This window comes from Prionailurus viverrinus, chromosome E3 (assembly GCF_022837055.1).
Source record: "Prionailurus viverrinus isolate Anna chromosome E3, UM_Priviv_1.0, whole genome shotgun sequence".
NCBI classification, from domain to species: domain Eukaryota; kingdom Metazoa; phylum Chordata; class Mammalia; order Carnivora; family Felidae; genus Prionailurus; species Prionailurus viverrinus.
The window spans coordinates 7,544,286-7,569,223 of NC_062576.1; the positions used below are offsets into that span (position 1 = coordinate 7,544,286).

General features: G+C 48.4%; 2 protein-coding genes across 2 annotated transcripts; one reads left to right on the forward strand and one right to left on the reverse strand.

Annotated features, from left to right (window-relative positions):
* The first annotated feature begins 1 nt into the window (after position 1).
* On the forward strand, positions 2-1,099 carry MBLAC1 (metallo-beta-lactamase domain containing 1). Its single transcript, XM_047837377.1, has one exon. It carries the CDS (start codon positions 119-121, stop codon positions 869-871), a length of 753 nt encoding a protein of 250 aa, XP_047693333.1. The 5' UTR covers positions 2-118; the 3' UTR covers positions 872-1,099.
* Positions 1,100-5,093: 3,994 nt separating this feature from the next.
* Positions 5,094-17,635, reverse strand: LOC125153909 (paired immunoglobulin-like type 2 receptor beta). The gene is made up of 4 exons (XM_047837380.1): positions 17,170-17,635; positions 16,458-16,847; positions 9,823-9,984; positions 5,094-5,439 (listed from the first exon to the last, which is right to left on the reverse strand). The coding sequence occupies exons 1-4, from the start codon at positions 17,222-17,224 to the stop codon at positions 5,435-5,437; spliced, it is 612 nt and encodes a 203-aa protein (XP_047693336.1). The 5' UTR covers positions 17,225-17,635; the 3' UTR covers positions 5,094-5,434.
* Between the last annotated feature and the right edge of the window lie 7,303 nt (positions 17,636-24,938).

The following is a 24,938-nucleotide window of genomic DNA, read 5'->3' on the forward strand; positions in this document are numbered from 1 at the left end:
GTGGCAAAGAACTGAGACTTGGAAGGTGCCACGCGGCGGAGGCAGGCGCGTGTGGGAACCCGAAGGGACTGGGCAGTCCCCCATAGCCCCACTTTCCTTCCCCAGCCGTCCTTCTGCCATGAGCGGTCTAGTGCAGACCGAGCCGCTGCTCGGGGAGCCGCCTCTGCTGGTGCGCGGCGACCCCTACTCGGTGGTGGTCCTTCTGCAGGGCTATGCGGAGCCCGAGGGGGTGGGCGACGCGGTGCGCGCCGACGGCTCCGTGACGTTGGTGCTGCCTCAGGCCTGGGGCCAGGCTTCCAGCCACCGAGAGTCCCCGCCCGAGGGCGGCGGGGCGAAGACCGCCCTGGAGGAGGCGGCCCGTGGTCCCATCCTCGTAGACACCGGGGGCCCTTGGGCCCGGGACACACTCCTGGGGGCCCTGGCGCGGCAGGGCGTGGCCCCCGGAGACGTGACTCTGGTGGTGGGCACCCATGGACACTCGGATCACATCGGGAACTTGGGGCTGTTTCCCCGGGCGGCTCTGCTGGTCTCTCACGACTTCTGCCTCCCCGGGGGCCGCTACTTCCCCCACGGGCTAGGTGAGGAGCGGCCCCTGCGGCTGGGGCCGGGGCTCGAGGTGTGGGCCACGCCGGGCCATGGGGGCCAGCGGGACGTGAGCGTAGTGGTGGCGGGCACGGTCTTGGGCACCGTGGTGGTGGCGGGCGATGTGTTTGAACGCAGTGGAGACGAAGACTCGTGGCAAGCGCTGAGCGAAGACCCGGTGGCCCAGGAGCGGAGCCGGAAGAGGGTCCTAGGGACAGCGGACGTGGTTGTGCCTGGTCACGGAGCCCCCTTTAGGGTGGTCAGGGAAGCCCCTCAACCACCGAACTGACGTCCAGGAGAACAGAGGACCCAGTCGGCTGAGTCGGAGGAATCAGGGGTGATGGCTTCCAGCTGTCGCAAGACCTGGTTTTCCAGCAAGGACAGTCACCGATATCACTGCAACCAAACTAGGACCAAGCACTGACTCAGCCGTGTGCCACGTCTTTGGGCCTCCGTAAAATGGGAGAGTGTTCTTGGGAGAGTCGTCCAAAATAAAAACAGAAAACTGTATGGAAAATCGTACGGCCCTCATGTAAATGCGAATCATTAATGATGACAATCCTGAAATTTGGTAGTTAGCAGCTGCAGCAGGGGGACACTTTGGCCAATTGCTTATTTCTCATAAGATAGAGATTTGCTGTGAAGGTGCAGGGCATATAAGTAACACCTTAGTGGTGATTATCATCCATCTGTTCAAGGAATATTTAACAACCTGCAATGTTTCAAACACTGCCCTAGGTCACGGGGATGCAACAGTGAGCAAGCTAGACAAACTCCCTGTCCCTTATGGAGATTACATTCTAGAGACAAAGACAAGTAAACAACAATAATAGTAAACCAAATAATTACAGATTGTGCATAGTGACATGAAAGAAAAGGAGGGCAAAGGGGATGGAGTGCCAAGATGGGAAAATGACCTCTTTTATTTAAGGTTGTCAGGAAGAGCCTCTGAGGAGATGATGTTTGATCAGGGAACCAAATGAGAAGAAAGCCAACCATATGAGGATCTGGCAGTTGTGCATTCCAGGCACAGGAACGGCAGGTATAAAGGTCCTGAGGCAGGACAGCTTGACCTGCTCGAGTAGCAAGACTATGGGGTTAGAATGTAGAGTGCCAAGGAAGAGTGGTAACAAATGAGGACAAAGAATTAGGCCAGGCCATCATGGACCATGGTTAAGGGTTTGGATTTATACTGAGAGAGAAGCCTTTGGCTTTTGAGCAGGCTAATGACTTGGCCTCATTTATGTTTTAAAGTAACTACTCTTGTTCTACTAGTTCTGAAGTTCTACTCTGAGTGGAGAAGTGGTCAGAGTAGGGCAAGAATAGAATCAGCTGGACTGGTTAGGAAACTACTGTAGTCTTTCAGGCAAGAGAAGTTAGTGGCACCTGCTCTTCTCCCAGAAATGCTGTTCTGGCTGTGGCCCTCTTTACAGCTGTGCCCCAGGCCCTCCATCCACACAGTGTCAGAACCCACAGAAACACTCGGGGTGGGGCAGATGAAGGAGAGGAGCAAGTCTACCTTGTTGCGGATGATGAGACACCCTGGGTGGATGCTGTGGCGGCAGGGCCAGACTGAGGGTTATTTTCCAGGCATCCACAAAGGCCAGGTGGAGGTCACCAAAGGCAGCTCAGAGGAGCTGGTTAACCTAGAGGGTGAACCAGTACCTGCCATACATAGACCCGTAGGTGGTGTTGACCAGTTTGATGACCACAAGAGTGCACAGTTCCCAGGCCAACGGTGCAGCCACAGCCGCCCAGATCCCTGCCAGTCATCAGATAAAGATAAATGAAGTGAAGGTGGCGATGTGGGCATCCAGCCTCAGAACTATCATGGTGTGGGGGCCCCTGGCCAGGTTCCCCACCTTCTGGGCCACAGAGTGCGGGGGGGCCACTGGTGTGCGGAGGGAGTGTAGGGGCCAGCTGTGTGCTCACCAATGCAGCACTGTGCCCTGAGTGATCTCCATGGCCCCATCTGATATGTGGAGTGTAGATCCAATAGCTTCAGGGCTATGAGGGGGATGAAAAGGAGGGGATGGGGGTTATAGAGAACTATGCACTTTCAACTTGTACAAATAAAAATTCCAATCCCGACTTACTTTCCATAACATGGTACTCTTGCCCATGATTCTGGTCTGGTCATCTAGAGCCAGCACATCTCTTTGGCCACACTGACTGTCTCCACAATGGACAGGTCACCTAAGCTAGTCCAGGCTTGGTCATCTTAGGGGTTTTGCTGGAGCTAGTGGAAAAGAAAAGTCAAGTTCTTTCCTGAAAGACTGACATGGGAGATGTATGGAAGTGTGGAATCACTATATTTACATACATCACTATATGAAGTGATGCTACACTGAAGCTAATGCTACACTGTATGTTCACTAACTGGAATTTAAACAAAAACTTAAAAAACAAAAAACAAAAACACCACACTGACCTGAGAGGATAGGTCATTTGCCACTCTGTGGGAAGAGCCCATGGCTCTGGGGCCAAGTGGAGGCTGAGAATGAAGCTGAACTGTAGGGGGCAGAAATGAGCAGTTATGAGAAATAGACCCCGGGGAGAAATCTGAGTGCTGAATTCAAGCCAGATCCGCTGCTGAACTCCTGAGTCACCAGGGCTAATCAACCCCTTTGCTGCCTGAAAGGCTTTGACTGTGTTTTCAGTCACAACAAGAGGAGTCCTGGGTGGATACAAACACAGGTGGAAATGACCCATTAGAGAGGCCTCGGAAATGGTGGGAAAGCAGCATTCGAGGTGGGGCCCAGAGTGACTGTACTCTTAGAAGTTTCTTTTAGCTTCCTTCTTGTGTAAATTCTTAGGAAAACTTGACCCATATGATTAGATACTTGTACTTGCAAATATTCAGTGGCTCCACATCGCACACTTTCTCGTCCAGTCATCTCTGAGACAAACTTTCCCTGCTCCAGTTTGGCAGGACTGCCTGCTTCCTTCCAGACTCCTCTTCTCCTTCTCTCCTGCAGGCCTTTGATCCTGCTCTATTCCTGCTGGCCTCCCTCTGTTCTGTACCATCCATCGATCCAGGCTCAACTCAGCTCATCTACAGAAAAACCTCCCCTGATTTTTCCAGCTCTTCTTTAAACTCTTGCAGTGCATTCTCTGTATTATTCATTTAACAGTAGATATACCCAGTGTTGATAATTTTTTCTGGAAATGTCCTCTCCTCATTGTGCCCTTTGAGAGCAGAAACTAAGGAAAAAACAAAAAAAACAAAAAAACTTCTCTGAATGCTCCAGAGCTTGTGTTATGTCTACAAATGCCATGTAATAGACACATGCTATTTTTCTCAGCTCTGACTCCTTGCCCAGGACTTCAGGGTCTGTCTCTGCCCATTCTCTGGAGAAGTTCCAGTATCCTGTGCACTCTGCGAACAAAGGGGTGCCACTCAGAGCCCTCCTGTTCACCTCTTCCTATATGAAGCTCCAGGTGTCTTGCCAGAGGGCTTTGGGGCCGGGATCCCAGGGTGGTATGGGAGTTGATGGATCAAAGCTGTAGGAGGGAGAAAAACATAACAAGCTGAATAACGGGAAGCTCCCCGAAGCAAGGCTGCAGGAACCAGCCTGTCTGAGGACAAATAAGCCAGGATGCAGCCAAAGGGCCTGCCCCCACCAGCCCATCTTGGGGCCTGTCCCATGGTGGGGAAAGAAAGCTCCAAGTGTCCTCAGGAGGCTGGAAGTGTCCTCCATGACAATGAAGCCTCCAGTGACCTGGACCTGGAGCAACTCCTTGAAGATGTTGGAGAAGAGCCGGAGCAGCTGGAGGAGCCACAGTGTGGAGATGACCCTGGGGAGTTCACCACGACCTTCTTTGAGGAATAGCTGTGTGCTCCTGCCTCACCCGCTTCCACAGGAGCAGCAGAGAGAGCCCCTCAGAGGGTCCCTGAGAAGCTACTAAGTGTGGGGTTCGTTCCTCGGCTACAGGCCAATTGGCTAAAGTCACGGCTCTGCAGTTTATGTGTTAATAAAACAGGTTACTGGCTTAAGTGGTTCCATTTGTCTCTAACCACATGCTTCCCTTGGCTTCTCTCCTCGCCCCCTCCACCCCGGTCCCTGTGGCATGTCCCTGTTTCTGGTGGGAGGCCGGCACAGTATAGGGATCTGGGAAGGCAGTGAGACCCAAGTCCTGGGAGGAGGCCGTCGAGAAGGGCAGGTCTGGGTTCAGACCTGGCTCAGCCACTTACTAGGTGTGTGGCTTTGAGAAAAGCACTAACCATTCTGGGTCTTCTCTTCACGCCTCCAGTGAGTGCATCCAGGACTGTATAAGGTTGTTGGCGATGCTTATGTGAGTGATGCACTTAACGCGGTACATGTTATGGTAGCAGAAGTAGAATGGTTAGATAAGGGGGCAGAGTCTGGGCTCTGGGCTGGCTGCCAGTGTTTGGTGTCCCCCACCTGGCCTGAAGGCAGTCACTGAACACCAGCCCTGGAGGAGGGATCTTGGGTGTGAGCTACTTTCACAGCTCATTTTTGGCGAGAAGGAAGAGACAGAAGATGCCATCAGTTTCTCCTTAGGTGCCTTCAGGCAAATCCTACTAGTACTTTTATTTTTGTGGGCAAGGGCTGGGAAGTTGAAGAGGGAATGGAAGCAGATGGCTCTGTTTCTCTCTGGTCCTTGGTGGCCTTCCACACCCACTGGCTTTTGTCTGTGTCTGTCCAGGGTTATTACTAGAAGCTGTGACCTTCTGTGCAGCTTAGTCTCAGGGAGTCCCCATTCAGTCCTGCTCACTGGGCCTTTCCGATAGAGTACAAGGTCTCCTGCGGGCTCTCCTTGGGAGGGGTGCAGGGAGGAGCTGGAGAGGGTGAAGGAGGCATAGAGGATGCTGCTGTCATCCTGCACTTCATCCTGGGGGAGAAAGAAGGAAAAGGCGGTAGAGAGCGGAAGGGGAGTGGCAGCTGTTTCCCCTCCCTCCCTCCCCCTGCCGAACCTCAGGCCTGGAATGGGTGTCTGTGCTGCAGCCAGTTCCTCTCCATCCTCTGCCACTGAAACCTCTGATGTCCCCCTGCCACCATCTCCCCTCCTGTCCTTCTGAGTCTGTCTACAGCGTTTCCCAAGGATCAGCCCCTGGTTCACAGACATCCCCTCCACCACCCAACACTATCCTGGGAGGTCCCATCATCGACAGGGACAGCCCTCTGAACACACGGGACTCCTATGTCCCCCCAACTCTAGTGACCTCCACTCCATTCAGCCATACCCTGGACTCCTTTTTATCCCTGGGATTGAGAACTCTGAAATATTAAGTGCCAGCATCATTTTTATGCTACAACTTTCTTTCCTTCCAGCTCTCTTTTACCATCAGCCTGTTTGGTATATCTTTGTTTTGACCCTCTGATAATCCACTTTCTTTTGGGCTGTCCAAACTCCCTGATGATCCTCTACTCTCTACTCCTGCCCTTTCACTAGCTCCTTGACCGCCTGTGTTCCTCTGTCCTTATGCCACACTTAGGTGACACAGCTCTAATTCTGGATGTGGCTGATGGCAGAGAATGCTATTAGCTTACCTAATATCCATTCATTTCTTCTTATTCAGCTACAGAACCTTGATTTTATTTGGGGTGGCAGTGTGCTGCCCTACTGACAGATGTGGGACATAGTACATCCTAGCCAGTAAGATTCAAGGGGAAGTTGTGGGTAGGGTTTTCAGGAAGACTCTTTAAAATGAGGACAGATAGGGGCACCTGGGTGGCGCAGTCGGTTAAGCGTCCGACTTCAGCCAGGTCACTATCTCGCGGTCCAGGAGTTCGAGCCCCGCGTCGGGCTCTGGGCTGATGGCTCGGAGCCTGGAGCCTGTTTCCAATTCTGTGTCTCCCTCTCTCTCTGCCCCTCCCCTGTTCATGCTCTATCTCTCTCTGTCCCAAAAATAAGTAAACATTGAAAAAAAATTTTTTTAAATGAGGACAGACAGCTGTGGCATAGTCTTTTTTTTTTTTTTTTTTTTTCCTTTCTTCCTTCCTCCTGTTTCCTGTCTGGATTCAGAAATAATGGCTGGAGTCTGAGCAGCCATCTTGGATCATGAGGCAACCTTCAGGATAAAAGCCAGTAGCCGTAACAGTGAGCAGGAAGATAGAAGCCTGAGTGCCTAAGGACAGTGTCCTCTGCTATCTGCTTCCTCATCCTTTTATATGAGGGAAAACAATAAACTCAGTCTTATTTAAGCCCTGTTACTTTTGGTCTCTGGTGCCAGCAGGTGAACGTAACTCCTAATGAACAAATCCCAGAGGGTTCTAACCTGCATGAGGAAAAACATGAGGCGATGCCTTTACAGAGTTTATGGCTTCTCATCTGAGTTGAATCCTTAAATACTGTCTTCTAGGGGCGCCTGGGTGGCGCAGTCGGTTAAGCGTCCGACTTCAGCCAGGTCACGATCTTGCGGCCGTGAGTTCGAGCCCTGCGTCAGGCTCTGGGCTGATGGCTCAGAGCCTGGAGCCTGTTTCCGATTCTGTGTCTTCCTCTCTCTCTGCCCCTCCCCCGTTCATGCTCTGTCTCTCTCTGTCCCAAAAATAAATAAATGTTGAAAAAAAAAATTAAAAAAAAAAATAAATACTGTCTTCTATATCCTCAGTGACTATGTCATGTTTTTCTTTGTCTCCAACCCTCATCCTCACTCTAGAGACAACCACTGTGATTTTTCCTCTACAGAATTAAAAACAATTTATATATTTGAGTTTATCAATATTTTTATTCATGGCTCTTAGGTTTTATGTTATATTTAGGGAGATCACCTCTACTCCATGGTTATAAAATAGTCTCACATGCTTTATTCTGATGCTAGGGTTCTTCCCCTCCCCCCTATGCCGTCCACCCCCCATTTAACTCTTTGATTGATCTCCATGGAATTTATTTTGGTGCAAATTATGAGATAACATTTTCTCAGATGGCTGCTCAATTGTTCCCTCACCATGTATTGAATTACTCATCTTTCCCCATTGATTAGAAATGCCAGTTTTTAACCTACTAAATTCCTGAATATATTTTGACCTATTTTGTCCTGCCTATATTCGGGCTTTTCTCTTTTAATACATTGGTTTATCTGTGTATGAATATGACAGCATCGAATCATTTTAATTATTGCAGCTTAATAATTACAAGTGCTAGTGCTCACATAGTCCTTATTCTGTACCAGGATCTGTTCTCAATGAATTACATTTAATTGTCATGACAACCCCCAGGGTGAGTACTATTATTATTCTCATTTTACCGATGAGTAAGTTGAGGCACAGAGTAATACAACCACTGCACCAGAGTTTCCCCAGCCAGGATTTGAGTGCAGGCGGTCTAGATTCTATGCTGCTCACTTCTGTGCTTTAATATCTGATAGGGCTAATCTCCTCTCACTGAAATCTTTCTCTAGAGGAATTTCAAATCAGTATTGGAGGGTGTTGGGGTGTAAATAATTAATGCCTCTAGCCCTGTCCTCTTTTTTTTTTTTTAAATAAAAAAAGTTTTTTTTATTTTAGGTGTGGGAGGGGCAGAGGGAGAGAGAGAGAGAAAGAGAGAGAGAGAAAGAGAGAGAGAGAGAGAGAGAGAGAATCTTTTTTTTTTTTAATTTTTTTTTCACGTTTATTTACTTTTGAGACAGAGAGAGAGAGACAGAGCATGAACGGGGGAGGGTCAGAGAGAGAGAGGGAGATACAGAATCTGAAACAGGCTCCAGGCTCTGAGCTGTCAGCACAGAGCCCGACGTGGGGCTCGAACTCACGGACCGCGAGATCATGACCTGAGCCGAAGTCAGCTGCTTAACCCACTGAGCCACCCAGGCGCCCCGAGGGAGAGAATCTTAAGCAGCCTCCATGCTCAGTGCAGAACCCAACACAGGGCTTGAACCCACAACCCCGAGACCATGACCTAAGCTGAAACCAAGAGTGGGACGATCAGCTGATTGAGCCACCCAGGTACCCTTAGCCCTGTCCTTTTAGGTGTAAATGCATACACTCAAATTTCTGATGAACATCTCTGCTCAGATGCCACACAGGTATGTCTAACATGTCTCAAGCTAAAGAAGCATTGTTCTCCCCACAACATGGTCTTTGAACTCCTGTGTTCTCTAATTTGCTTGGTGGTTTCACCCAAGTTCTTCCCACTCCCTTGCCCCTACACCAGCCTGATCACCAAGCCTTACCGGTTTTCTCTCTTGAACTCTTCCAGGGTCTGGCTCTATCCCTCCACCCACACTGCCACTGCATTAGATTGGCCTGGCCCACCTCTGGCACCTCTACCCCATACTTATGTATCTGCATGGTGAACTGTTTCATGTTGCCTCTGGGAGCAGAGGCTCTTGGGTGTGATTTACGAGGTTCTCTTCTCCCATCTCCAGCCTCCTCCACAGCACGGAGCTGCTTAGAGTTCCCCCACTGCTTTCCCGTACCTGCGTGGACAGTGATGTCTTCACCACCCTCACCACTTGCCTGGCTAATTCTCTTATACTCTTTGAGACTTTTTGTAGTGTCACTTCCTATGGGAAGCTCTCTGTGATTCCCCTCCAATGTCCTAGACTACCACAGTTCTTTCCAAATGAGGTAGTCACCCCCTTTCCTCTCCCTCTTCCACTGAGTTCCTTGAAAGCAGGACCTACCCTTTATTTACATTTGTGTCTCCAATTGTAAGCCAGACCCTGGGGGGTGCCTGGGTGGCTCAGTTGGTTAAGAATCTGACTGTGGCTCAGGTTATGATCTCATGGTTTGTGAGTTCAAGCCCTGCATCGGGCTCTGTGCTGACAGCTTGGAGCCTGGAGCCTGCTTTGGATTCTGTGTCTCCCTCTCTCTCTGCCTCTTCCCCACTTGTGCTGTTTCTCTCTCAAAATTAAATGAGTATTAAAAAAAAAATTATAAGCCAGACCCTGGAAGATAGGCCTTCAACCAACGCTTGCTGAGCTGAACCAACTTCCTTTCCCTTCTGCTCTCTTCTTACTCTTCCCAAGGCTGACCGTCCCCTCCCCACGAACCAAAAGGTAAGAATTGATGGGAAATGATTAAGTTAAGAGACAAAAACTATAAAATGATCAGATTTGTGGGGAGGGATTAGTCTGGAGCAGTGGTTCTCAAACTGGATCACACACGGACACCACTTGATAAGACCTTGAGAAATGCAGATTCCCAAACCCAGACCTAGATACCTGCAGGGATCTGCATTTTCTAACCTGCACCTGCGGTCATTCTGAGGTGGGTGGGTTCTGAGAATCACTCCAGTTGGGAAGGTTGGTGGGGAGCATGGCCCAGAAAAACTTACCTTTGCTTCTCTTCCACCAGAGGTAGACAACCAGTCCCAAAATTGCAGTTTTGAACACAGCAATGGGCAGTGCGACCTTGACCATGGTTTCCATATTCATGTCCCTTGTGGTGGTGGTGACAGTGGTGGTAGGGCCCTTGGTGATTGTGGTCATCTGGGCAGCTGAGAAGACACGAGAATTTAGCAGATTCCCCCTCAGAGGCCTGGAGGTATCTGGATGAAACTTAAATCTTGTTCCCTAGTGTGGGGAATATTGGGGGTGGGGAGCAACTCTCTGAAGCTCTCACACAGGGTGGGGGTGATGAATCCACATCACTCAGTTTAAATCCTGACTCTACCTCTGATCAGTGGTGTGACCTCAGAACCTCATTTCATCCCTGACAAACAGGGATCACTAAATCCACAGGAACAAAAAATACTTTTTATTGTAAAATATACATAACAAGACTTACCATTTTAGCCATATGTAAGTGTACAGTTAAGTGGCATTAAATTTCTTCATGTTCTTGTACAATTATCACTGCTATCCTTCTCCAGAAGTTTTTAATTTTCCCAAAATGAAACTCTGTGTATCCGTTAGACACTCCTCACCCCCTGGCCCCACCACTGGCATCCACTGTTCTGTAGATGCTGCTTTTAGACAACAGGCTTGATAAATGGAAACTGATCAAGGCAAAATGACCCACATGGACTCCCTGGCTGAATCCAGACAGACCCATCAGGTGACCTCAAAATATCCATAGGCCCTAACTGACCAATGGGCTACATACAACCAGGCACAATGACCAAAAAAAGGGAAAATTCCATGTATCATCACACCTCCTCATCTTCCCCGCTTTTAAAACAGCTCCTACCTGTTGCCTTGCTGCAGACAACTTTTCTTCTTCTATCCTGTCTGCTGCTCCCTTTCACTGTAGTCAATAAAACTTCTGTCACCTTTGTTCTGCCTTGGGTGAATCCTTTCACTTGCCTGGGCCACATACTTCCACTGATCATCCCCCCACATTCGGGAGCCCCCATCTGATCGAAGAGACACCATGTTTTAGTCTGTCTATGATTTTGACTGCTCTAGGGACCTACCTCTTACAAGTGAAATCAAACAGTATTTGTCCTTTTTCAGGATTGTTCTAATCAATGAGAAAACATCTGTAAAGCACCTCTAATTTATATTGGAATGTATTAAAATTTTTTTTTAATGTTTTATTTATTTTTGAGGGAGAGAGAGAGAGACAGAGTACGAGCAGGGGAGGGTCAGAGAGAGGGAAAAACAGAATCCAAGGAAGTCTCCAGGCTCTGAGCTGTCAGCACAGAGCCCAACACGGGGCTCAAACTCACGAGCCATGAAATCATGACCTGCGCCAAAGTCAGACACAACCGACTGAGCCACCCAGGCGCTCCTGGAATGTATTTTTTTTTTTTAATTTTTTTTTCAACGTTTTTATTTATTTTTGGGACAGAGAGAGACAGAGCATGAACGGGCGAGGGGCAGAAAGAGAGGGAGACACAGAATTGGAAACAGGCTCCAGGCTCTGAGCCATCAGCCCAGAGCCTGACGCGGGGCTCGAACTCACGGACCGCGAGATCGTGACCTGGCTGAAGTCGGACGTTTAACCGACTGGGCCACCTAGGCGCCCCCTGGAATGTATTTTTAAGGCTAAATTAATATTTAAGACTTACAAACAGATTGTACCTTCTTTTAATGGACCATTAAAAAATTGATCAAATCCAAAGGAAAAAAATCCCATTTGAATAAAATCTTCAGGTTAGTGTGGACCAAATTCATTATTCACTCTTATTAGAAATGAAGAGTAAAAGGGTAAAATACCATTCCTCAGTTGAGAATTTAAAAATTAAAAAATTTCTTAATCAGGGGCGCCTGGGTGGCTCAGTTTGTTAAGCGTCAGACTTCAGCTCAGGTCATGATCTCACGGTTCGTGGGTTCGAGCCCGGCGTTGGGCTTTGTGCTGACAGCTCAGAGCCTGGAGCCTGCTTCGGATTCTGTGTCTCCCTCTCCCTCTGTCACTCCCCCGCTCATTCTCTCTCTCTCTCTCAAAAATAAACATTAAAAAAATTAAAAATTACTTAATCAAAGAAACATATAGGAGATAACATAATTACTTAATCAAAGAAACTGCCATGCTAGATAATATAAAAACAATATTAATGCATATAAACGCTAAAGCTACACTCAAAGTTAAATTTATAGCATTAAATACTTCCATTATTTTAAATATGGAGACATTTTTAAAAAAAATTTTTTTTTTTCAACGTTTATTTATTTTTGGGACAGAGAGAGACAGAGCATGAACGGGGGAGGGGCAGAGAGAGAGGGAGACACAGAATCAGAAACAGGCTCCAGGCTCTGAGCCATCAGCCCAGAGCCTGACGCGGGGCTCGAACTCACGGACTGCGAGATCGTGACCTGGCTGAAGTCGGACGCTTAACCGACTGCGCCACCCAGGCGCCCCAACATTTTTTAAATGAATGAAATAGTTCCCAAAGAAAAAAATACCAAAAACAGAGAGAAGCTGGTCTTCTCTGAGAAGGAAACAGAGGAAGAATGTAATGAGAAGCTATGTAGGAGTAAATTTATGGGAAACAGGACGGCATTAGGTGTAATAAATATGGGCAGTGGTTATTTAGGGAAAAAACAAACAGGCAAACAGATGAAATTTTTCCAAACCTAACAACAAAAAAGTGTTGAAACTATGAGTTAGTGTATGTTCCACTATAGACTGATAAATCTAAAAACCTCTCGGAAGTGGATGATTTTATAAAACAAACAAAACATTTTAAAAGTATGTTTAAGATGGGGGGGGTGCCTGGGTGGCTTAGTTGGTTAAGCGTCTGACTTTGGCTCAGGTCATGATCTTGCGGTTTGTGAGTGTGAGCCCCATGTCGGGCTCTGTGCTGACAGCTCAGAGCCTGGAGCTGCTTCGGATCCTATATCTCCCTCTCTGTCTGCCCTCCCCTGCTCATGCTCTGTCTCTCAAAAATAAATAAATAAAATAAATAAATAAATGTTAAAAATATATGTTTAAGAAATAGCATAAAAACTTTAACTCATGACTAGTCAGAGATGAAATTAAGAACACTATTAATTCCCTTTTATAAAGATTCTAAGCTCAGGAAGTTTTATGGGTAAACTCTTGGAAAAAGTCAAGGAACAGATAATTCCTAAACAGAAGGTTTCAGAACACAGAGAAATGGAAAATTTTGAAACTCTTTTTAAAAATTTTTTAAATTAAAAAAAATATTTTAAGTTTATTTATTTTGAGACAGACAAAGACAGAGTGAGTGGGGGAGGGGCAGAGGGAGAGGAAGAGAGAGAGAAAATCCCATGGAGGCTCCACACTGTCAGCACAGAGCCTGATGTGGGGCTTGAACTCAGGAAACCGTGAGATCATGACTTGAGCCGAAACCAAGAGTCAGATGCTTACCCCATTGAGCCACCCTGGCCCCCCTCAAATTTTTTTATTTGAGAGAGAGAGAGAGAGAGAGAGAGAGAGAGAGAGAGAGAGAGAAACTCTTAAGCAGGTTCCACACTCAGCATGAAGTCTGATATGGGGCTCAACGCAGGGCTAGATCCCAAGACCCTGGGATCGTGACCTAAGTCCAAATCAAAATGTGGAAGCTCAACCAGCTGAGCCACCCTGGTGCCCCAAATTTTGCAATCCTATATCACTTTGCAAATCTAAATCTTGTAATATGAGAATGCTGAGGTTATTCTCAATACTTTTTAAAAATGCAGATTAAAATAAGCCATTGGGGGTGTTGTTTACTTGCTTGTTTTCACTGATCCAAGTAGAGGGACCCACCCAGTATTGGCACTACAGGAAAATGGATAGGTTGGCATTGCATTTGGGAATATCTATCAAAATGCAAAATGCCCAGGCATGCCCTTTGACCCAGTAATTTCAGTGGTAGGAATTTATCCTGTGGAAATACTGGACAAGTCTTCAAAGGCCTGTGTTTAAGGGTGTTCTTTGCAGCTTTGTGTTGTGTCAACAACCTAAATGTCTTTTTTTTTTTAAACTTTATTTATTTTTGAGAGAGAGAGAGAGAGAGAAAAGGTGTGAGTGGGGGAGGGGCAGAGAGTGAGGGAGAGGAAGAGAATCCCAAACAGGCTCCACACTGTCAGAACACAGCCTGACACAGGGCTCAAACCACGAACCCTGAGGTCATGGCCTGAACCGAAGTTGGACCCTCACCTGGCTGAGCCACCCAGGCACCCCCAACCTAAATGTCTTTAAATAGGAAACTGAATAAGTACATTATGATACATTACTGAAAGGGGACGCCCTGCAGCCTTTTTTAAAAAGGCATAACTGGGGGCATTGGGTGACTCAGTCACTTAAGCCTCACACTCTTAATTTCAGCTCAGGTCAGGATGTCATGGTCGGTCCTGAGATCAAGCGCCATGTCGGACTCCATGCTGAGGGTGGAACTTACTCAGGGTTCTCTTTCTCCTTCTCTCTGCCCCTTCCCCGCTCACACTCTTTATCTCAAAATAAATAAATAAACATTAAAAACACATTTATTTTTATTACTTTCCTATATATTTTTTTAAATCTTTTTTTCCAACGTTTATTTATTTTTGGGACAGAGAGAGACAGAGCATGAACGGGCGAGGGGCAGAAAGAGAGGGAGACACAGAATCGGAAACAGGCTCCAGGCTCTGAGCCATCAGCCCAGAGCCTGACGTGGGGCTCGAACTCACGGACCGCGAGATCGTGACCTGGCTGAAATCGGACGCTTAACCGACTGCGCCCCCCAGGCGCCCCCCTATATTTTTTAATATGAGCATGAATATCCAATTAATTGTATTAATTGAAAAATTAATTTATTGGGGTGCCTGAGTGGCTCAGTCAGTTAACCTTCCAACTTTGGTTCAGGTCATGATCTCTCGGTTCATGAGTTCGAGCCCCATATGGGGCTCTGTGCTGACAGCTCACAGCCTGCAGCCTGCTTCAGATTCTGTGTTTCCCTCTCTCTCTGCCCCTCCCCTGCTTACGCTCTCTCTCTCTCAAAACGAAATAAACATTAAAAAAAAAATTTTTTTAAGAAAAATTAATTTATTGATGAAAAATTCATAGTAAATGTGACCGAACTGAGAAATGAGGAAAGTTAGGAGGATCAGGAAGGAGGACGAGGGGTCTGGGGAGAGGGAAACCTCTCAAAAAAGGCCATTTAAGGGAATATGGAGGAGGTGCCAGAAATAGAAATCCAACGCTGTCTTGCTAAATTCAGGTTGTGAGCCACTTTCTATTTGCTCTGAAACCAGCACGGTGGCCAGATGGGACAGTGGTTTACCAAGGGTGGGGGCACAGAGAGTGTCCTTCCACCCAGGAGCAGTGATACATTGTTAGAATTGTCAGTGCAAGTGATTATAAAGAGCAGACCTGGGGTTTTTAGTTTTTAAGGAATATTTCTACAGATAATATTCTACAGACAGTGCATCCCCTAGTGCCTGCTCCTAGGAAGGGCTCCCTCCCCAACCGCTCTGGAGACTGACAAACCTAGGTTCAAGTTCCCAAGGCCTGCTGGGTAACATGGGAAGATCTGCTGCTGTAACACATCCCGTTCCTGGGTTAAAATAGGTGAAGACAACAATAGGATCAGGTCAGCTGTGAAGCTGAGCAGCTACTAGGTTAAGAGTGGAGGCTCGGGGGTTAAACGGGGTTCAAGTCCTGCGTGCGCCATGAGTGTGGCTCTGGGCAGGCGTTTAGGCTCTTTGAGCCTCAGTTTCCCTATCTGTAACAGGAAGATAAGAGCAGTGCCTACTGTTACTGTGGGGTCTCGGGGAAGGTTGTTAACCAGGGTGACGTACACCTAGTTGTTCAACCTGACATAGTGCGTGGTAAGCGGCAGCCGCCATATTTCTGCTGTAGATGGCATGTCTCAAAGGCCAGGATGGAGGAGCAAGATCGGAGTGGACAATGGGGACGGTGCAGGCAGAGGTGGGGACCAGGGGTGGGGGGAGGCAAGGAGGGTAAAGAGGATGGAGGCAGGGGAAGAGGGGGATGGGAAAGGAGAGGAGGGAAGGGGCTGGGGCAGGGAGCATCGTGGGCCAGGTTCTGAGGAGCAGAGCAGGAGAAGGACGCAGGGGGGACTGGGAAAAGAGGTAATGGGGCGTGGCCAGGGGCCAGGGGTCTTGGGTCATGATTGGGTACCTGCTGTGTATGCTGGGTTGAGCCCGCGACTGTGGGGAGACACAAGACTGGGGGCTGGCAGGGGCTACTCACAGGAACACAGGACAAAGGGAAGGCAGACCACGCCCTGAAGAAGTCAAGTCCACCTGGACAGCGTGGGGTGAGGGGAGGGAGGCAAGACTGGAGGCCCAGCTTGAAGCAAGAAGGGAGGATTCCTGGGCAGCCTGGAAGGTGCTGAGGCTGGGGGAGCGGGGTGGGGACTGGCTCCGGAGGGGGCAGTGAGGGGGATGGGCAAGGAAGGCAGCCCAGGTTTGGGGAGATCCAGGAGAAAGAGTAAAGTTGGCAGAGGCCTGGGGAGGGGAGAAGGGTGGGGAGAGGAGTTTGAGAGAAGGGGTAAGCAGGAAGATTGGGGCCTGGGCCAGGCCTGGGGGATGAGGGCACCCTGCAGGGTGGGTGTGGTGGCTGCCGGGCAGCTGGACTCACCGTTGGTAATGGTGAGTTTGGTCCCTGGGATGGACTGCCACACCTGTTTGCCGTCTCTTAGCGTTTCCACTCGGACCTGGCAAAAGTACCTAGTCTCATCTTCTTTCCGCAGGTTCTGTATACACAGGGTGCCGGAGTTCTGACCCTCTCTCAAGTCCAGGGAGATCCGGTTCTTGTAATCCTTATGGATAAAACGCTGGGTACTGTTGTAGATGACCTCTCCATGGAAGTCTCTCCGTCTGACGGCTATACTCAGTCTGGGATCCTTGGCTAACTCCCAGCAGTGGAAGTAGGAGAAAGAGATGCAGGTGGAACCACCCTCGGGGGCTGAGAGAGACGCTGGTTGGTTGACCCCAAAGTCAGTGTTTGGATTGCATTCTTTTGAGCTGCCTGGAGGAGAGAGAGGAGAGACTTTGAGCCACTGGGAGAGATGAGGACGATGACCCCAGACCTTCTGGCACCCTCGCTCACAGAGCACACCAAGTGTGACAGATGGCAGGACTGGCCCTCTGGCCTGGGTGTCCCCCTTGCCGGGTTTGGGGTAGGGAGGAGGGTGAAGGGTTGGGGAGGACCTGGCACCGTGGGACCAGCCCGCTGGAGCTGGGAGGCCTGGCCGGCTACCCCAGCAGACCCCTTCTCCAGCTGCCCAGCCACAGCCCTTCCTGGGGACTCCTGGCCCTCGGGACAGAGCCAGGGTGTCCTGGACACTCACCAGCCTGCAGAGATGCCGGCAGCAGCAGCAGGGACAGCAGCAGGGACGGACCCATTGCCTCACTCTCCTCCCAGGAGAGGAGAAGCCAAGCAGCTCTGTCAAGGCCAGAGGGCAGGCCCTACAGAGGTGCCTCCTCGGGGAGTCCAGAGGAACGTGGAAAGCGTGGATCAGGTTCCTTCGGAAGAGCAACGGAGGGTGAGCTTCCCCAAACTCGCGGGCCCCCGGAGTACCCAGCACTTCCTTTATCAATCTGGTTTCTTTTTTTTCTACATTGCAAAAGTGCCTCCTTTGTGGTCAGTGCACAGGAGCCGTGAGAAAGGCCCCCAACTTCTTTCTTCACATGGAGGGCCATGGTTCTGACCTTGGCCATCTGTGGCCTCTCCTCTTCCATCTCAGCTCCTGGCCACCTCTCCTCAGGAGTCAGTCTCTGTCTCTCCACCTCACCTTCTCACTGGCTCTCTGTGCGTCTTCTGGCCTCTGTCTGTCGTCCAGGTGAAGGGGCTGCAGCAGAACCAGCTTTGGCTTTTCCAGCCAGAGGACAGGCAGCCATGAGTCTCTGCCCAGCTAACACCTCCCCAGAGGAAGGAGGAGGGACCCACTGGTGATCAGATGGCCTCGACCCCAGAACCAGGCACCAAGGACACCCAACTTGCACCTGGCCGCTCTCCCTCCCAGCAGGGGTTCCCCTGCCCAGGACCCAGGCCTACCAGGCTCCTTCCCTCCCCTGGTCAGCTCCTTTTGTGCAGTCTCACAACATCCCTGGGGTTAAGAGGTGAGGGTGGGCCTTCTGGAGCCCATGCCTTGACCCACAGGAGGCAAGACTGGATCGGCAGGCCCCTCTGTCCTCCACTCCACAGATGAGGAGATCAAGGGCTCAGAGAAGCCCTGCCTCAGGTCACGTGACTTTCGAGGCAGGTCCAGGACTCAAACTCCAGTCTCGCTGAGTCCACAGAACCTTCTGCTCCTTCTGGATGCTCCCACCAAGTTGCACCACACAACCTTGGGCCTCGCTCCCTTCTGGAGGGTAAGCCTCACGAGGCTGTATTTTTATAATGCTCCTTAGGTCATTCCCTCCACAGCTGTGACAGCCCTGGCTAATTGGGGGCCTTCCTTGACCAGGGGGGGAAATAAGGCCCAGAGTAGTAATGAGTCACCCTCAGGATGGTCCCTGGACCATCTCCAATCGAGGGCACTGCCAGCCTGTGACTGCTGGTGGGTGGGGACAAGATACTGGGGCTGAGACCATTGGTGACTCTCTGTGCTGGTTTTAGGAGGCTCAGCTCCCTCCCTCCCCAGAATGAGGTTGGCATTGGCTTACTCAGTGGATGGTGGGGATTGGAGAACATGATTTCATCACAGGAAGTGGCCCCATCTTCTGGAGGCCAAAGCAAGAAGACCAGCTTCCTTTCTCAGTTGCTTCCTCAGTCCTAATTTTCCCCCACGCTTCTCCCAGGGCCTTCCAGGCAGTCCCTGCCCTGTCCCTGTGTCTGCATTTCTTATACCTCCTCCCAGGCCCCAGGAGACAGGTTCTGCATTTTCATGGAATCCCCTTCTCTGAGCCAGGCCCTAAACATCCATTGCCTCATTTTCAGCCCTACAACATTGGGTGGTGGATTTGTTGTTTTTCTATTTTCACCATCAGGAAACTGAGGCACCATCAGGAAGCAGCCTTAATGTCATGGAGTCCAAAGGGCTGTGAAAGACGTTTAGGTGAATGGTGACAGCTGGAAAGGTGGACAGAAGAGAGGACAAAGGACCGACTGCCTTTTTGGCAGTTCCTCTAGAGGGTGGCCTGCCCTGTCTGAGGGGTGACACCTGAATTTTATTCCCACCTTATCTCCCTGGCTGTGGAACCTGGCTGGACAGTCTCTTCTTTTCCAGGTCACCCAAGGAGGGGGCTGGACCCCACTAGGGGGTGCCCCAGCCCCTTCTGTTGGGCAGCGTGCCATGTTTACTCAACAGGCTCTGGGTCACTTTGGCAGAGTACCTGTCACCCGGGTGCCTCAGGCCCTGCCTCTCCCATATACGATCTCCCTATGTGCAAGCTGCACATTCCATGCCATGTTCAAGCCCCTGGCCCCAGTAGGATCCCTATGACACTTGAAATTAGGAGACATGATTTCTGCTCACAGATGGTGTGTGGTCTTTGTGTTTGTTCATCCTCCCTGTCCAGGTAGCATCCTCCCTGTCCTGGATGGGCAGAGCCTAAATGCAGCTTTTTAGCCCAGGGGGTGGCTGTGGGGGAGGGATCAGGAGTGTGATCAGAAGCAGGGACAGAGTGAGGACTATGAGCTGTGGATCACAATTTGAGAATACGGCCTTAGATCTTCCTCCAAGTTCTATTAAGTTTCTGTTCTCCCTTCTTCATTGGCCACATCTGTCACTGTTCCAGTCCCTTCCCCATCCATGGCACCTCACTCTGCTCCTCTTTTCCCCCCAAGATCAGGAGTAAGGCAAAGAGGTCTGCTCTCACTGCCCCCATTCATTGTGATGGACATTCTAGCGCATGCAATAAGGCAAGACAAATAGGTAAAATTGTTCTGTGTTTTCTGAGAATCTGTATTTACAGATGGCAATTGTATTAACTTTTTTTTTTTTTTTTTTAATTGTCTGCATTCTTGATGCTCTGGCACTTGTGGCCTTGCTGACTGGGAAGAGATGGCTCCTCCCAAGGCTAGCCTATTCTTAGAACTTGCAAAGGGCTTTCCTAGGAGCAAGTCTCTCATATGCAAACTAACCCATGGGGCCCATACTCTAAACCACTTCCTTTATCTAACTTTCACACACCAGGCCAATATTTCTTCTGCCCTGAGTCAACCCTGTGCTGGATTCCAGGCAACTAGCGATAGCAGTTGTAGCCCAAAGCCCACCAATCCTAAACTGTTTCCCCTTCTTTGCCACGTCTTGCCTGGTGAAAACACGATAAAGTCTGTGGTCTATGCTTTCCACTTGTTCTTGCCTCTACCTCGTCTAGTGTTTCCAGGTGGCCCTCTAATGACATGGCATTTTCCCTTCTCTTAGGAAATAAAAATTATAGAAAATTTCCTTCAATGGCATTAGCTCTGTGTCATCACTCAGTCACCTCTCCAATTAAAATCTTGCATGTACAACAATCAATACAAAATGCATCCAGATTGAAAAGGAAGAAGTAAGAACTGTCCTTATTTATAGACAACTTGACTGGTTATGTAGAAAATCCAGTGGAATCTACAAAAGAGCTAATAGAGGGCACCTGGGTGGCTCAGTCGGTTAAGCATCCGACTTCAGCTCAGGTCGTGATCTCACAGTCCGTGAGTTCGAGCCCCGTGTCGGGCTCTGTGCTGACAGCTCAGAGCCTGGAGCCTGCTTTGGATTCTGTGACTTCCTCTCTTTCTGCCCCTCCCCTGCTCATGCTCTGTCTCTCTCTGTCTCAAAAATAAATAAAAACATTAAAAAAAAATTCAAAAGAGCTAATAGAGTTACAAGTGACTTAAGCAAGTTTCCAGGATACAAGAGCAATATACAGAAATCTTATTGTGTTTTATATGCTAATAACAAAGAATTGGAAATTGAAAAAAAAAACATTTATAATAACATCACCAGTATGAAATACTTAGGAGTAAATATGGCAAGATCTGTACATTGATAACCACAAAATTTGCTGAGAGAAATTGAAGAAGACTAATAAATTCTTCTATGAGAGGACTCAATACTATTAAGATGTCAAGTTTCCCCAAACTAATCTGTAGCTTTAACACAATCTTAACCAAAATCCCAGTAGGCTTTTTTGCCAAAACTAACAAGTCAATTCTGAAATTCCTAAAGTGGGGCGCCTGGGTGGCTCAGTCAGTTAAGCGTCTGACTCTTGATCTTGGCTTAGGTCATGCTCGCAGGCTTCATGGAATCAAGCCCTGCTTTGGGTTCTGCACTGACAGCGTGGAGCCTACTTAGGATTCTCTCTCTCCCTCCCTTTCTCTGCCTCTCCCTTGCTTGTGCACTCTCTCTCTCTTTTTCTCTCCCTCAATGAATAAATAGGCGTGCCTGGGTGGCTCAGTTGGTTAAGCATCCAACTTTTGGTTTCAGCTCAGGTCATGATCTCAGGGTTCACGAGTTCGAGCCCCACACAGGGCTCTGCACTGACGGTGCAGAGCCTGCTTGGGATTCTCTCTCTCCCCCCCCCCCCTTCCCCTCCCACATCTCTCTCTCTCTCAAATTTAAAAAATAAAACAAACAAACAAACAAACATTAAAAAAAATTTCCCAAAGCAGTTCAAGGACCGAGGCCAACCAAAACAACTTTGAAAATGAAAACAAAGTGGAAGATTTCTGCTATTCGACATCAGGACTTATTATAAAGCACTTGTAATCGAGATGGACAACTAGATAAATGGAAAGAACAGAATACAGAAATAGACGTAGACATATATGGTCAATTAATTCCCCACAAAGGTGCAAAGGTAATTCAGTGGAAATGTGATAGTCTTTAAAAAAAATTTTTTTTTAAATTTTTTTTTTCAACGTTTATTTATTTTTGGGACAGAGAGAGACAGAGCATGAACGGGGGAGGGGCAGAGAGAGAGGGAGACACAGAATCGGAAACAGGCTCCAGGCTCTGAGCCATCAGCCCAGAGCCTGACGCGGGGCTCGAACTCACGGACCGCGAGATCATGACCTGGTTGAAGTCAGACGCTTAACCGACTGCGCCACCCAGGCGCCCCTAAAAACAAACTTTTTTTAAACGTTTATTCATTTTTGAGAGACAGAGAGAGACCCAGCATGAGTGGGGAAGGGGCAGGGAGAGGGAGACACAGAATCCAAGGCAGGCTCTAGGCTCTGAGCCATCAGCACAGAGCCCGACGCGGGGCCAGAACTCACGAACTGCAAGGTCATGACCTGAGCCGAAGTCAGTCACTCAACTGACTGAGCCACCCAGGCACCCCATGAAATGATAGTCTTTTAAACAAATGTACTAAAACTACTAGACCTCCATATGCAAAAACAAACCAAACAAAACAAACAGAAAAAAACCCACAAAAGCCCACAACAACACACAAAACACCATACCTTGATCCATTATACAAAAATTAACTGAGAACGAATGATAGGTTTAAATTTAAGACCTATGGGGTGCCTGGGTGGCACATTCCGTTAAGCGTCAGACTGTTGATATTGGCTCAGGTCATGATCTCACAGTTCGTGAGATTGAGCCCCATGTTGGGCTCTGCACTGACAAAATTTACAAAAATAACTGAAATACAAAATATACAAAAATATAAATACAAAAAAAATTTACAAAAATAACTGAAATACAAAATATACAAAAATACAAATACAAAAAATACAAAAATTAACTGAAAACGAATGATGGGTTTAAATTTAAGACCTACGGGGTACCTGGGTGGCACATTCTGTTAAGCATCAGACTGTTGATATTGGCTCAGGTCATGATCTCACAGTTCGTGAGACTGAGCCCCATGTTGGGCTCTGCACTGACAGCATGGAGCCTGCTTGGGATTCTTTCTCTCCCTCTCTCTCTCTGCCCCACCCCTGCTCATGCATGCATGCTCTCTCTCAAAATAAATAAATAAACTAAAAAATATAAGGCCTAAAATTATATAACTCTAGAAAAAACACAGGAGTAAATGTGACCTTGGGCTAGGCAAAGATTGCTTAGATTCAACAACAAAAGCATGATCCATAAAAGAATATACTAATAAATTGCAGTTTATCAAAACTAAAAATTCTGTTCTTCAAGAGATACTATCAAGAAAATGACAAATAAAAGCTATGGACTGGGACAAAATATTTTCAAATCACATAACTGACAGAAAACCTTCAATTTGATGAAACAAAATCTCAATTAAAAAAATTTTTTTTAAGGTTTGTTCATTTCTCAGAGACAGAGAGACAGACCATGAGCAGGGGAGGGGCAGAGAGAGAGGGAGACACAGAATTTGAAACAGGCTCCGGGGTCTGAGCTGTGAGCACAGAGCTCCACGCGGGGCTCGAACTCACGGACCGCGAGATCGTGACCTGAGCCGAAGTCGGACGTTCAACCGACTGAGCCACCCAGATGACCCCAAAATCTCGATTTTAAAGGTGAGCTGAAGACTGGATTAGATGGATTCTTCATTGAAGGAGATATACAGATAGCAGCACATGAAGAGATGTGTGACATCATTAGTCATTAGGGAAACGGAAATGAAAACCACAATGGCATACCATCATATATCCGCAAAATGGCCAAAATCGAAAGACCAACCATACTAGCGGTTGGCAAGGATGTGGAGCAGCTGGAACTCTCATACTACTGATGGGAATCTAAACCAGTACAACTATTTTGGCTATTCTTTAAAATGCTAACCATACGCCTACTGTATATCCTAGCCATAACCCTCATAGGTATCACAGTGTTGACCAGTTGCATCAGCCTCACCTAGGAACTTGTGGAAATGCTAATTCTCAGGCCCCACTCTACCTGCTGAAGTTTGAGAACTGCGGCTGTGGGGCAAGGACACTGACTTTGAGGACTCCCCCTGTGTGTTTTTACTTTTCATAGCAATCCTGTGAGACAGAGGAATTGTATTCTACCCGACAGAGGACGAAACTACAGCTCAGAGGGGTCACCTCACTCTAGTTCCCTCCACTGGGCAGGTCTGGAGTAGTTTGGACCACTCTCAGGTTTGTGCACCTTGTAAGCTTGGTGCTTCCCAAATTATTGCCTCCTTTCCTCCCACAGCCCTTCCTAGCGCTTCATTAGCGCTTCATTCATCAGGCCACTTGTCAAAGTCTGAGCAAACAAAGGCAACGGGATGTGAGCGTGAGGTGAAACAGGAAGATGACAATAGTTCTCTGAAGGAGAACAGGGCACAGTCTCTACGCTTCCCCGTGAACTGCCTGGTGCCACTGCTGATAACAGCACTGTGTTTATTTACTTCCTCCTGTTTTCTATCCAGAGGACGGGGGCCCAGAGAGGGTTTCTCCTGCCCTGGTTGGGGGCAGGCAGGCAGTGAGCCCTCCAGGAATTAGGACCCAGCTGGGAAGGGAAGACTCACCCGTGTGAAGCAAGGAGAGGGAGGCCACAAAGTCAATGCTGAAACAGGTGGGGATGACATCTCCCACTTACTGGGTGCTGGGTGTTTTGCTTATTTGCTGTATTCTTGATGCTTTGACAGGTGGAGCCTCACTGACCAGGGAGAGACTGCCCCTCTCAGTGCTGGCCAGTTCCTAGAGATGGCAAAGACTTGCCCAGGAGCACACCTTTCATATGCAAACCAACCAGTCCAGAGCCCAGTCCAGAGCCTGTACTCCAAACCACCTCTTCCATCTGGCTCTTCTGCTCCAGGAGGGCAATATTCCTCTACCCCATTCTCCCCAGGGCAGCCCCTAATCTGCAGAATCCGATGAAATTATTCCCACTGGCCAATCTTAAACCAGCTTAACCTGCTTTGCCTTGTCTTTTCCACAGACACTAGATAAAGGCTCCTGCCCGTGTTTTCCCTTCACTTCCTCTGCTTCCTGACCGACCTTGGTGTCTCCCGATGCAGCCCTGCATGAGATTCCATGCCTCTGGGATCTAGGGATCAGTGAGTATAAATTCTTACCTCATGACAGTAATTTCTGTGTCTTTGTGTCTTATCATATCTGATTCAAACAAATCCAAATAAAATTATATATATATATATATGTATGTATATATATGTATACACACACACACACACACACACACACACACACATATATATATATGTTAAATGTTTATTTATTTTGAAAGAAGGAGAGAGAGGGCCA

Excerpts from the sequence above, each read along its gene's own strand:
- LOC125153909 (XM_047837380.1), bottom strand. The coding sequence starts at position 17,224 with ATGGGTCCGTCCCTGCTGCTGTCCCTGCTGCTGCTGCCGGCATCTCTG. Across the intron at positions 16,848-17,169 it reads GCCGGCATCTCTGCAGGCTG|GCAGCTCAAAAGAATGCAAT; the intron begins GTGAGTGTCCAG and ends TCTCTCCTCCAG. Across the intron at positions 9,985-16,457 it reads CAAACTCACCATTACCAACG|CTGCCCAGATGACCACAATC; the intron begins GTGAGTCCAGCT and ends GTGTCTTCTCAG.
- MBLAC1 (XM_047837377.1), top strand. The coding sequence starts at position 119 with ATGAGCGGTCTAGTGCAGACCGAGCCGCTGCTCGGGGAGCCGCCTCTG.